We start from the raw sequence: 13,403 nt of genomic DNA on the forward strand, positions 1-13,403 counted from the left end.
GTCTAATCATGGAAGGTTCTTCCAGAAGGATGTATGCATGCTGAATCAAAAGTGGAACCACTTACCACACGAAGCCATTTAAGTTAAAGTTAAACAAAATCACAAAGTACCTAAGATATGTTCTCTGCATTTTAACTACCCAGTCACACGGCAGCTAAGGATCACTGTTGGTGCAGACACTTTGCATGCCAATTTCACTGCAAGTTTTGCTGGACAACACTGACACAACACACAGTAAAAATATGCCCTTGAGTTTTTTCCTCCTTGAGATTTCTGAAAAAGGAAGCAAGAGAAGCTAGAGCAACTGGAGAGTAAGCAGCCAAACCACACGGCAGGCAGTCCACCAGGTGAGCAGAACACACCATAGACATCAGCCATCCAAAGAAGGCAAGAGAAAGCCCTTCTGGGATCAGATCTGAACCAATCAATGGAACATATTAAAGTGACCAACAAAAAAAACCCAACTTGCTATTCACAAACAGGCATACTTCCTTGACTTTCAATTTGCTACAGTGCTCAATGAAGCATAAATCAAAAGATCTTTAAGGGCCAGAGAGATGGCTCAGTGGTAAAAACACTTACTGTACAAGCCTGATCCCCAAAACCCATGTAAAATGTCAGATGTGGGGCTGGGCATTTAACTCGTATGACAAGATGGAAGTCAGAGACAAGAGGATTGGTGAAAAGCTCTTGTTGGCAGTGCAATCGCAGAAACAGAAGAGCCTGCCTCAAAACAAGGTGGAAAGAGAGAACAGATTTATGAGGAGTTGCCCACCCTGGCAAGCGCATGAACCCCCCTCCACCTCATACACATGTAGCTGCCTACATGGGTTAATGGAGGCCAATCATCATACTTCAGAGCCTCAGACCAGGGTGGCTACAGGACCTTCTTCTACCACATGAGAAGACTCAACCAGAGAGCAAGGCCAAGACAGAAACTACAGCTGGAACGTGGAAACAGACGATGAAGACTACAGGATGAGCCACCATATCACACTCTAACCTACACCCGACCAATTAAACAAGCAGGTTTTAAAAAATTCTTTTTTAAGACAGGTCTTTATGTAGGTCAGTCCTACCTCAAACTCTCTATGCAGCTGAGAATGAGTTTGAACTTCTGATTCTCTGGCCTCCACCAGGCAAGTCCTGAGATTACAGGTGTGTGCCATCATGCTTAGGTTAGGTAGAGATCAAAACCAGGGTTTTGTACATGTTTGGCAATTACTACTAATGGAGCTACATTCCCAGCACGAATCTTTAGGTTTTGTCTGATTTTTACGTTTGTTTATTGATGGTGTGTGTGTGGGGGGTGCATGTAGTTGAAGGTCAAAGAGAATAACTTGAAAGTAGTTAATTCTCTCCTTCTGCCATGTGGGTCTTACAGATCTCACTCAGGTTGTCAGGGTTGGTTACAAACACCTGTATTTACTAAGGCCTACTGGCCTTCAATTATTTTTATTGCAGTAAAATACATATAAAATAAAATATACCACCTTGATAATTTTTAAATATACAGTTCTGTATTAAATGCATTTATGTTATACAATATCACCATCATCTTGTAAAACTGAAATTCCAAAGTCATTAAATCCCTCTCCTAAGCCACTGGCAACTACCATATTGGTTTCTGTCTCTAGATTAGGAATAGTCTGAGTATCTCATATAAATGAAATAGTGTCTGTCTTTTTGTCTCAACCTAGTACAGTAGCATATCTGGTGCTAGCAGAGTCTAGAATAGGGCATCAGGTCCCTGGAACTGGAGTTACAGGTGATTGTGAGCCATTTCACTGGGAAGGAAAGGTAGGTCTTCTGCAAGAATAGCAAATACTCTAACTGCTAAGCTATGTCTGCAACACCCCATGTTGTTTCTTATGTCAGAATTATTTTTTTAAGGCTGAAAAATATCCCATACATAGAACATTTGACTCTATACCCTATGTATGCACCATATTTGGCTTATCAACCAGCTGACCAACAGATGCCAGAGTTGCTTCTTCTTAGCTATGTAATGAATGCTAATATGAAGACTAGTATACAGCCATCTTCCAAGCACTCTGCTCACCACTCTTTCAGGTATCTATCAAGGGAATTGTTGGGACCATATGGTATCAGATTCACGCCTACGTTCACGTTCTCGAATGGCACAAGGAGTATGGAGAACAGCTCCTGTGGGAAGAGGGCACTGCTGGAGACAGGGAACACAAAATACTATGAAGTCTAATTGGATTCACTTACCAGATTTGAATATGTGGATCAGACACATAAGCAGTGTGCCTAGTTCTTGGCAGTAGAATGTATGCTGCTGTTCACTCATGTCCACTTTGAGCTGTTTTGTAACAATGTCTTCTAAAAGAATACCAACCAGCTGTAAAAGAAACCTTCCAAGACAGGGAGCACATAATAGCATATTAGGTCATTATCAGTGAGCTTGTGCTAAGCACAAGTGTGAAATAAAGTCTATTAGTTTGTGTAAAGTAAGAAAACACAAGGACATTACATGAAACCAAGTGAAAGTGAAATGTTTGAGACCACCACTGTGAACTAAGTCTCTGCTTCTCTCTATATCACCTTCTTTAAATGTGAAATGGTAATCATACCACTTTCAAAGGCCCATCAAGGCAAAATGACAAATGGTATTTTTTTAAGCTTTATCAGCTGTAGGAATGTTACATAAATATACAATGATAATTCACCATAGAAATTTAGTGTAACACCAGTTTTAGCCACTCCTTCAACCTAATGAGAGACAGAGCAATGGGCTGCCAGTTGAACTTGCAAACACAAAGGCAATGTGTTTATTTACAATATACTACAGGTGTTACCCTGAAAATATGTGAGGCCCTAAGAAGCACATCTGCAGCACAGCTCTAACTTAGTGAAGGCTCTAGGAGTGGCAGTACAAGCATAAGAAGCAGTCACCCGTCACTGCCCTTGAGGCACTAACTACCACACCATGTGGGAGGCAGCACATGAGTTAATCCTGCAGGTAATCCGTGCTATCCACCTTGGGAAGGAAAGGTTCTTCAAGTAGCACGTGGTGAAAATAAGTACAGGGCTGCTTTTCAGTGTCCTACCCCAGGCTTTTAACCACTCTACAGGCAATTCACCCCTTACTACACTGCATGAAGGGCAGGCCACCCCTCCTTGATCATGGTGAGCCACTCTTGTCAAGTCTGTCAGGAGAACAGAGCTAGAATGAGACAGACCTTAGGAAAGACGTGAAAAAAGGCCATTGGTGAGGTAGGTAACAATAAAAATCAGACTTCAAGAGGACTTGCTGCTCTGGTAGAGAACCTGGGTTTGGTTCCCAGAACCCACACTGCGGCCTCAGGTGTCTGAAACTGCAATTCCAAAGATTCAAATGTTTTCTTCTAGCCTCCATGGGCATGAGACACACCCTCAGTATACTTACTGACACATAGGCAAAACACTCATACACAATTAATAAAAAGAAATCATTAAAAAAAAAAAAGAGCTAGGTGAGTGAGCTCAGACCCACAAAAGACCAGCAATTATTATTGGCTACAGCTGTTGCGACACCATGGGACCAGCTAAAAGACATGGTCAGTTTACAGGTTCAGACAGGAAACATACCTTGAGAATGTATCTTCTGGCAAATTCTTTATTTGTTTCCCTTCACTGCGTTCTCCTACTGTTGAATTACTGCCTCCATCCCTTAATCTGTTAATTACTGGACAGGAGATTAAATATGGAGAGAAGGAGAGCTCCTGAATACGAGAAAGAACAATATCTTCTGTTGACTGGGAAATGAGAACCCTCAGAATGGCTAGGATTCCAGATATCCACAGCTGCACAGTGCTTACAGATGCCTAAAAAAAGAAAAAAAGAAAATGTATAGCTAAAGCTAAGAAAAGATGATTAAATTTTCCTTGGTTGTCAATTCCATGGAAGAAAATCACCCCAATTTACGTCTTCACCAGAGAGTCCCTACAGCACTGGTTCCAAGTGCGGTCCCAGAGAAGCAGAATCAGACACAGTTAGAGAGTTGGTAAAATGCAAATTCTTAAGTTCTACTTCACCAGTTGTGGCAGATCTGGGCTGAGACATATCCTCCAGTGCATCCAAAGTGTATGGTGAGACTTACCATTGTGCTTGGAGTGATGAACATACTCCGCAAAAGCATATCCACAGGACGTAGGGAGGAAGGGGCCAAAATCTCAAACAAGGTATTTAACACTCCAAGGGCTTCATGAGAGTCAATATGCATCTGTAGAATTAAGCATCATGGACATGTCTATGCAATCCGATGGGAATGGCAGCTTCACACACGTCATTAGTGCACCTCGCGGGCACCCAATTACCATCATCCCAATCATAGCCTCTCAGTTAAAAGTTAAAAGCATTTTACTTTCAGCAGTGACCAGGACAGCGTATCCGCTGCATTTTACTCTCAGCAGTAACCTTAGCAAAGCTTCAGAAGACTGTGTCTCCATGCCTACCCTTCCATCCTTCCTTTTCTTGTGATTAGCTTCTTGTATACAATTGTCATGCTACAATCTCCGGGACTTGCTCTGCTCTCTGCTCTGCCTGAAGCACTCTCTTGCAGGTATCTGCTAGAATCACCCCATTCCTTCTTTCATATTTACTCAAATATCACCTCCTACAAAAGGACTTCTCTTTTTGTCATTGTTAGAACAATGAATGCATTCTCTACCCTGACACTACTCTGTTATCAAAACTGCTATCCTCTGATATTGTGTACACTTTAATAGTGTATTTATTTCTTTGTTGTCTGCTTTATTATCCACTGTCTGTCTCAATGAAAGCTTCATTCTGAGGTGGGAGAGCATTGCTTTTAAATACATTTTGTTCAGTGAAATATTTCCTATCAGTCCCTACAATACTGCCTAGCATATGAAGACAGTATCTACCAATAGAGTATGTTTACAAGTATTTATGAAATGCCAAGAAATATGTGCTCCTTGTGTTTTCTACAGAACCCATTTCAAAGCAGTGCCTTGTCATCTGATAGGAGTTTCACTCAAAGCATGGCCAGAGATCCATCTGGCAGCTGCTCAGGCTTTCTGGTAGGACTGTCTATAGCCAGGCTCTGTCTGTGTTCTATCTTCTGTTGCAATGGTGCTTTGGTGAGAGCCACACAGCTATGTTCTGAGGCCCACATGGTTCAGGATCCAGGGCTGTCTGTTTCCACAAGATATGACAAAGCCAGACTACTGCATTTTCTTAATTAACTGGTAAGGTCATCTGATTACAGAAATTCTGACTAAGTAATGAATAATTGCTAGGTTACTTTGTAAGTGATAAGAAAAACAATAAACAAACATAAAGAAAGCTAAGGATCAAATAAAATACCTGACTTGCCAGAACACAGGAGTCAGAATAATAAAACAGGAAAGGACTCAGTTTTCAAGTCAGAACTGGGCCAACCAACTACAGACCTATCACCCTCAAGCTCTGTGAGAATGGAAAACCTCAACAACCTCTCTGACCCTTTGTTCCCTGACTTGTACAGGAAGAAGGCAATTTCAACCTCAAAGGTTAATGGGAATAAAAGAAGCCACTTTCCCTACAACCAGCACCAAGAACAACTTTCAAAGCAAGAACCTGTCAGGATATAATGATCACAACCAACCTTCATAAGCATCTCAGTCCATTCTGAAATAAATCACACTACATGATGGCAAACCAGGGCCATGAGGACAAACCTGCTGCTTGGCTAACATGGGCAGGATGATGTCTGCGACCTGCCGAGACAGCCGTTTCCACTTGTCCTCATTCTCCTTGTGGCACTGCTGCAGGACAAGGATGAACATCTCCAGCACCTGCAAGAATGTTTGGGGAGGATCAGAATGCTTCCTGGCCCAGGGCCCTGCTATTGTCCCATGTCCCACACTGGTCCCAGCTTAGCTGACTAACTCTAAGGTTCAAAGAGATATAATCCCCAGGGAAGACTGAGGAAAGCACATAATCTTCACCCTGTGACATGTGAATGTGAAGCGAACAAAAAGCCACAAGAAGAGAGGCAGTAACCTCCAAGGGAATGAGTGGGCTGTGCTGGGCTCAGGAAGACTCATGATGAGTGTTATTTCTATCGCATTTTAACATTTCATGAAGAAGGGATCAAGTGAAAATCAAACCTACTTTAATCTGTAGGAGAACTCAAAGACACCCTTAACTAAGCACTCTGTGGGACAACTTAATATTCCTACGTACTTTAAATCCACCTTAGTGCTCTTTGCAAAGACATTTTATTTTTGAGTGGCCCTCACTTGCAACAGTCATACAAAGCTGAGTGTGAGTTTACTGGTGGTCATTTTGGTCATTCTAAATAGATAAGCCTGTGACCTGCAAAGGCTTGTAACAGAGACATCTGGCCTATTGCCCATTATGTAGATAACATTTTAGTGGAGCATAGCCATACCATAACCTCTATCCACTTTTGTGCTACAATAGACCAGGAAGCCAACAAAAAACCAAACTGTTGTTTTCGTCTCAAAAAGCCAAAACCAAAACAAACCAAAACAAAAAGACGCACACCACCTCAAGGACAATAAGCCTAACCCAACTACTCCATCCCCAGAGCTGCCTTGCTTCAAAGTCCATGTACAGTGCCTACACCACACAAGACCCTTGTCTCCCTTTATTTCCTGGGCACTCGAGGATCTCCAAGGGGCATATTGAGAGAGACCCTGCTGAACATGCACAAGTCATACACTCTTCCCAAGGCACTACCAGCCCCACTGTGCTTAGCAAAGTCATGTGCTTACTCTCAAACTACTTTATGCCTTGGCTTAACTAAGCATTAAATATTTAATTAACTATTACAAAGATTGATTAAAACGAATGAAACAAAGAAAGTACTGTTTCTTTGAAAGAGGTTGTGGTTTTATGAAGTTTCAGAAACAGGCAGCTAAAAGGAACTAACAAAATAAGGGAGGAATAAACAAAAGCACATATTTTAAAAGGACAAAAATGTTAAAAATTCTATTTCCACACATGGGCTGACTCAAAGCATTAAAATTCATGTTCCTGCTTAAGGGACACAAAACTAGAAATGATCACAAATAAAAACAACATGACTGGCCAGGCACGGTGGTGTACATCTTCAGTCTCAGCACTGGAGGCAAAGGCAGGCAAATCTCTGTGAGTTTGAGGCTAGCCTGGTCTACAAGGCAAGCCCAGGACAACTAGGAGTCTGTTATACAGAGAAATCCTGTCTCAAAACAACAATAATTTAACAACAAAAAAATAAAACAAAATGAACAACATGACTATGTCAAGATAGAGGTAAATATGTTATTTACTTATTTCAGATTTGACATTTTTACTATTTTTAAAATGTTAATGGCTTAGATTAATACTGTTAATTACTTGATCCTTGAGCCATGTTTGAGAATAAATAGCCTATGTCACATTTAGTATCTTGACTGATATTCTAACAGTCAGCCACATGTCTGCTAGCCTTCTGGGGCTGTGCCAGCTCTTACCCTAGTGCATTTTCTCCTCTCACTGCCATTTCTGCACGTCTCAGAGAATCCAGTGCTACCGAGACTGTTCAACACACACACAGCTATGACATGCCTCTCCACATTGGTGATGTAGTTATCACTATCCTTCCCTCTTACCTGATGGTACTGAATGAGCCGTAGCAGCATGGAGACCACCACCTCCTTCTGGGTTTCAAGTTCCTTCCCTGCATCAGCCTTATTTGTTCCTCTTAGCACAAAGAGGTCATGGACAATGGGCTGCAGAGCAGGTATAGCTATAGGCATAAAGAGTGAGCAAATAAGACCACATGTGAACATCACTCATGAGAGACAGCTATCATATTTAGCTACTGAACATTCCTAAAATACACACTGCACCTCCTTTTACAGGTTAAAGGGGAACAGTTGAGTGACTAGCCATTTCTTAGGGTCTTATTTAATCTTCATTAAAATAATCAGGCAGTGATGGTGTGAACCTCAGGAAGTGCTGGGGTAAAGAGCCAATGTGCAGTCAGGCCATGGTAGCACACTTAGGAGGCAGAGACAGGCAGATCTCTTTGAGCTCAAGGCCAGACTGGTCTACAGATCAAGCTCCAGGACAGCCTGGGCTACAAAAAAAATCTGTCTCAAAAACAAAAACAAAAGCCCAAAACAAACCAAGAGACAATGTATAAAGAGAACTTTAGTTTCCCTATAGTTCTAATTCATTAGCTTTTAATTTACATGTTGCATGATTATAAAATACAGATAGATACAGAATTCAAAATGTAGTTTATTAAACAATGAATAGCTTCTCTTCTAAAATATAATGTGGCAAAACAAAATCCCAAAGAAAATGCCCATCTACAATGTCAAAACTATTGGAAAAGAAATCAGAGTTTATAGCCAGGTTTTGTGGCATACAGCTTTAATCCCAGGACTCAGATGCAGAGGCAAATGGACCTCTCTGAGTTTGAGGCCAGCCTCGTCTACAAAGTGATTTCCAGGACAGCTAGGGCTGTTACATAGAAAAAGCTTGTCTCAAACAAAAACAAAACAAAACAAAAAACAAAAAAAATGAAATCAGAATTTAGGTAGAAAGTGCAGATCACTTGTAGAATGTTTTGAGTAGCATGCACGAAGCCCTGGGTTCAATTCCTGCACTTTATAAACCAGGAGTGGTAATCATGCCTGTAATCCCAGCACTCAGCAGGTAGGAAGGAGGATCAGGAGTTCTAGGTTTTCCTTGGTTTCATAGTGAATTTAAGTCAGCATGGGCTATATCAGAACTTGGCTCAAAAGAAGAAAAAAGCTAGGCAGGGTAAAGCACATCTTTAATCCCAGCACTCAGGAGGCAGGGGCAGGAGGATCTCTGTGAGTTTTAGGATCGTCTGGTCTATAGAGCTAGTTGCAGGATAGCCAGATACACTTGAAAGTCTGCCTTGAAAAACAAACAAGCAAACAAACAAATAAACACAAACAAAAAAACAAAACACAACACAAAAGTCAAAATTTGACTGTGACAAGCTAGATTTAAAATGTTGTAAGTCTAGGGGTGCGACTGGAGGTAAAGTGCTTGGCATGTGTGAGGGTCCAGATATGAGTCTATTCCCTCTCAAAAAAAAAAAGACTAACGCAAATAAAAATGGCAAAATAAAAATTTCTCTTCATAAAGGCATTTATCAGAATCCATCTATATCTTAATGATATCACTATTTTTTATGGCTTCTACAAGTAGTTTACAAATTTTATGAGTAAGCAATAGCTTTTTCTTCATAAACATTTTTAACCTATGTGCATGCATGCACGAGCTCCCATACACACACACAGCACTTGCAGTAAGTGAATGAAGGTAAGACTGAGGACAACAAGCACAGATGTAGCCCATTACCATGTGTAACAGCCTTCCTTCCACTGGCCATGATGCCATCACACAGCTGGATGATTTTAGGAATTCCAATGATCTGTTTTGAATGGTAGCGCTCATAAGACAGTAATACCAGGAAGAAAAATATATTTGGAATAATTGCCTCTGATTCCCTAGAAACAAAGACATCCATTTAGACATTTCTTTTTAAAAACAAAGTCATGTAATCTGCATACACAGCATAAAACAAGCTAAGAGTCAACCACAGGAGAAAGTACAAAGTTAAAACAGACTCTGCAAGCTCGTTTAATCCCACCCACACCCTTGGTCTTCCTGCCTCTGCCACATGGAAAGCCTGACGTTAGGACAGAGATGCTGCACCGTAAGCACCGGATGCCAGCAGGTACGATCTTTCCAGCTCTTCATTTTCCTCTCTTGAAAAAATTCAGACACTGAGGAGAAAATGTTCCCTGGTTGAAACTACAGAGTCAAGGTGTCACATAATGAGAACAAGAGCTGGGTCTCTAGATTCCAGGGACACTCACAAAACTCTCCATTGCTGAGCTTTACAAACTACTTGTTAAGAACTGTAATTTTCAAAATTGCAAGTCTGTTATATATACTGTAAGATTATTCAAGCTTTAATATCTAACAAGAGAAACTACAGATAATGCAACTAAAGATCACAATCATTCCCTTTACTAAACCATGACCTAAAATTACTTCCTCTAAAGTTAGGGAACAAGGACCCACTGGGTAAGATGGTACTTAGTGACATGTTACCATCATCACACACTCTGAATGTGAAATGAAAACACACTAATGATTAGATGTATAACTGTTTCTAAGCAAGTTTTGAGAAAGGTTTTCAGCAAGTGGTCAGAGGAGTGAAAGTGGAAAGGATGTAAATCAGACTCTACTGGGTACCAGTAGCACTTGAGGCACCTGTCACTGTAAGGACCTAGGATTGCATGTGTATACATAACAAGGACAACAACTGAAGTAACCAAACATCAGTACCTGAACTGGCCCACCTCAATGTACTCAAACTGTTTCAGCACAAACCCGATGAACACCTAATTCAGGGAAAGAAAAGCTGCTATTAGTCACAGGCTTATAATGCAAAAACTAGGTATCATTGCTTGAACTGCTCTGTGAACTATTCACAAGCACCTACACAGATTAGCTTGTTTATAATCACGTCTTCAAAGCTACTTTAAAGTCAGGTAAGTGCAGAGTTCTTTCAGGCATGCCTTTAGGAACACACTGGACAAGGCAGACAGGTAGGTATAGGCCTGAAATCCCAGCACAAGGGAAACTAAGGTAGGCAGATCAAAGTTTGAGGCCAGCTTGGGCTACATGGTAGGACTCTGTTTCACAAAGTGGCTAATACAGAGATGAGTCATCACTGGGAAAATAAGTAATAAACCATCAGTTATTATTCATAATCCCATTAGGAAGACTCTGTGTCCAGAGAGTGGTAAGCCAACAGCAGGAGTCCTGCAGCACACAGTGCCTGGATACTCTCTGTGACACACAGAGGAGCCAGGAGGAAAGGACAACTCTAGGAACAATGACAGTACTTGGAGGGATAAGCAGGCCTATTTCACTCCCACTTGCTGTGAATTTCATACCCCAACAGAAGCTCCCACATATGAACTACGGAGTTTATGCTGTTTTGCGGATCTGGGCATGCACAGACATTCAGTAGGTGCTTAGTGAAATAGTATCTAAACTGAGTTAATACCCATTTTCTGCATTTATACCTCTAAGGCATCACTAAGCAAAGTCACTGAATCAAGCGGGAGTCTAGAGTGCTCATGGTAAAAAAACAAAACAGACTACCCACCAGTGGTTGGGTCAGAAAGCTTGGTGGTATGAGGTTCAGAGGCCCAAGTGAAGGACATACATGTAGACATGGGCTCAGCACACAAGACACTGAAAATTGTGAACCTTTTCAATGTTAAGTAACAGGTAAAAAAATCTTATGAAGAAAAAAAGATTAGCTTTCTGTTTTAAAGGAAACATTCTGGATAGAATGGAATGAGTAGAGAAATTATCTGGTAAGACAGTCAAGTTAAGTCTACCTAACATATGTATTGGCAAGGCTTTTTTATTTGCTTGTTTTGTTATATCTATGATAGATGGCCCAAATAGAGACTACAATTTCTACGACTGGTGAGTAGGAAGTAGGAAGATAAAAATAGAAGTAGGTCTTATAGGTGCCCTCAGATGCATCCATCAGTGTTCTGAAGGCCTTAAACTATCCTCCTAGCACAGCCCCACCCTGTCTCCTCTGGTCCAGGCCCACAACTGCAGACCAGGTTGTCAGGGTATGGAAATGAAGGAAGCACACTGCGGTGGTTTGAATAAGAAATTTCCTTCATAGGCTCTGGTACTTAAATACATGGTTCCCAGCTGGCAATGCTGTTTGGAAGGCTATTTAACTTTCAGGAGGTAAAGTCTGGCTGAAGAAAGTATGCTATTGGGTACAAGACTGGAAAGCTTATATAGCCTCACCCTACTTCCAGCTCATTCTCTTTGCTTCCTGTCTGTGGATGGAAACGAGAGCTTTCCGATTCCTGCTCCAGCTCTGCAGCCGTGCCTTCCTGCCACAATGGAGTTTTTATTTTGGATTTTATGTGTTAATGTCTTGCCTGCAAGTATGCCCAAGTAATATGTGCCTGTGGTACCTGCAGAAGCCATAAGGTGTCAGATTCCTCAGAAATCAAATCTGGGTCTAGAAAAGCAGCAAGTGCTCTTAGCTGCTAAGCCATGTCTCTGGTCCCTATGAACTCCAATTTCTCTAGAAGCATAAGGCAAAATGAATTTTCTTCCATATGTTTCTTTTGCTTTTGTGTCTTATATCGCAATAAAAAGTAATTCACAACTTGCTACAAGGACCTTCTATGTTATTTTTTTGGAGGAAAGTGAAAAACTTTGGAACTTTTTATAAAAATTTTATATGCTTTAAGCAGAGTTTAATGGGCAGTTCCAGTAGATGCCTGGGAGACGGTGCTAAGAATGCCGGGCTCCTGAGGTTTGAGAAAGAAACACAATCTCTATTACCAAATGGGCTAGAGACCATTCCTGTGATATTTTTTTTTTTAAAGATTTATTTATTTATTATATATGAATACACTGTAGCTGTCTTCAGACACACCAGAAGAGGGCATTGGATCCCATTGCCGATGGTTGTGAGCCATCATGTGGTTGCTGGGATTTGAACTCAGGACCTCTGGAAGTGCAGTCAGTGCTCTTAACCACTGAGCCATCTCTCCAGCCCTCCTGTGATATTTTATCGAAGAATCTGGCAGCCTTTTGCCCAAGTCCTGAGAACTTGCCTGAGGCTATAATTAAAAAATAATAGAAGAATTTCTTTGGAGAAGGAAACTTCAAAGACAGCATAACATTGAGTCTGTGGATTGGTTATTACTGATAACTTATGCAGGTCTACAGTGAAAAAGAACAATTAAGGTAGAAAGAGATAAAAAAATATGTAGAGTTTGGAGAGAAAATGAACACTAAGAAGTTTAACAGGTACAAGCTGAGAGAGAAGGGTAGTTGGCAAACACAAATGCTGTTAACCAGAGGCTTCCAGATCTGCACTGAAACAACAGGGAAGGGTACCCTGAGGGAAACACTCTACCCAGCTAAGTTTCCAATTTGTGAAGCCAAAATGCCTAAGGGGTTGCTTGGTCTAAGAAAGAAATTGTTTCAACCTAAGAAAGCTGTTGCTAGTAGTGTGGTCAAAGGGGTGAAGGTCCATACCAAGCTGTTTTTTGGCCAACACTTGAGCTTTCCTTGTGGAACTGGCTTTAGAGCACAAAAAATGCAATAGCAAGAGGGTCATAGAGTCTTCTGTGGTTTCAGAGAGCTGCCAAGGCCAGGCAACATGTGGCAGAGGAATCTTTGCAAGAAGGCCCCCAGAGGCCATAGCAGAAAGCTAAAGCCTGGATTGTGATGGAGACACCAAGTGTTGCAGATGTCAGAGCCTGAGCTATCTGGGTAGAAGAGCTACATACAGGGAGTGAAAGCAGCCTCAGACAGATGAATGCTGTAGCAGCAAAGCTCAATCAAGGGGCTGA

The 13,403-nt window shown here is 41.3% G+C and overlaps 1 protein-coding gene across 4 annotated transcripts in view; it reads right to left on the minus strand.

Annotated features, from left to right (window-relative positions):
• Nucleotides 1–13,403, minus strand: part of Htt (huntingtin) — a 140,813-nt gene that overhangs the window by 41,343 nt on the left and 86,067 nt on the right. For all 4 annotated transcript variants that reach the window (XM_028758313.1, XM_028758315.1, XM_028758314.1 and 1 more), the window contains 7 exons: nt 10,336–10,391; nt 9,340–9,488; nt 7,608–7,744; nt 5,688–5,804; nt 4,106–4,228; nt 3,595–3,830; nt 2,236–2,378 (listed from right to left, as the gene is read on the minus strand). In XM_028758313.1, coding sequence (XP_028614146.1) covers nt 2,236–2,378; nt 3,595–3,830; nt 4,106–4,228; nt 5,688–5,804; nt 7,608–7,744; nt 9,340–9,488; nt 10,336–10,391 — 961 coding nt within the window. The remainder of the gene's footprint in view (nt 1–2,235; nt 2,379–3,594; nt 3,831–4,105; nt 4,229–5,687; nt 5,805–7,607; nt 7,745–9,339; nt 9,489–10,335; nt 10,392–13,403) is intronic.

This window comes from Grammomys surdaster, unplaced genomic scaffold (assembly GCF_004785775.1).
Source record: "Grammomys surdaster isolate TR1022 unplaced genomic scaffold, NIH_TR_1.0 126187, whole genome shotgun sequence".
NCBI classification, from domain to species: domain Eukaryota; kingdom Metazoa; phylum Chordata; class Mammalia; order Rodentia; family Muridae; genus Grammomys; species Grammomys surdaster.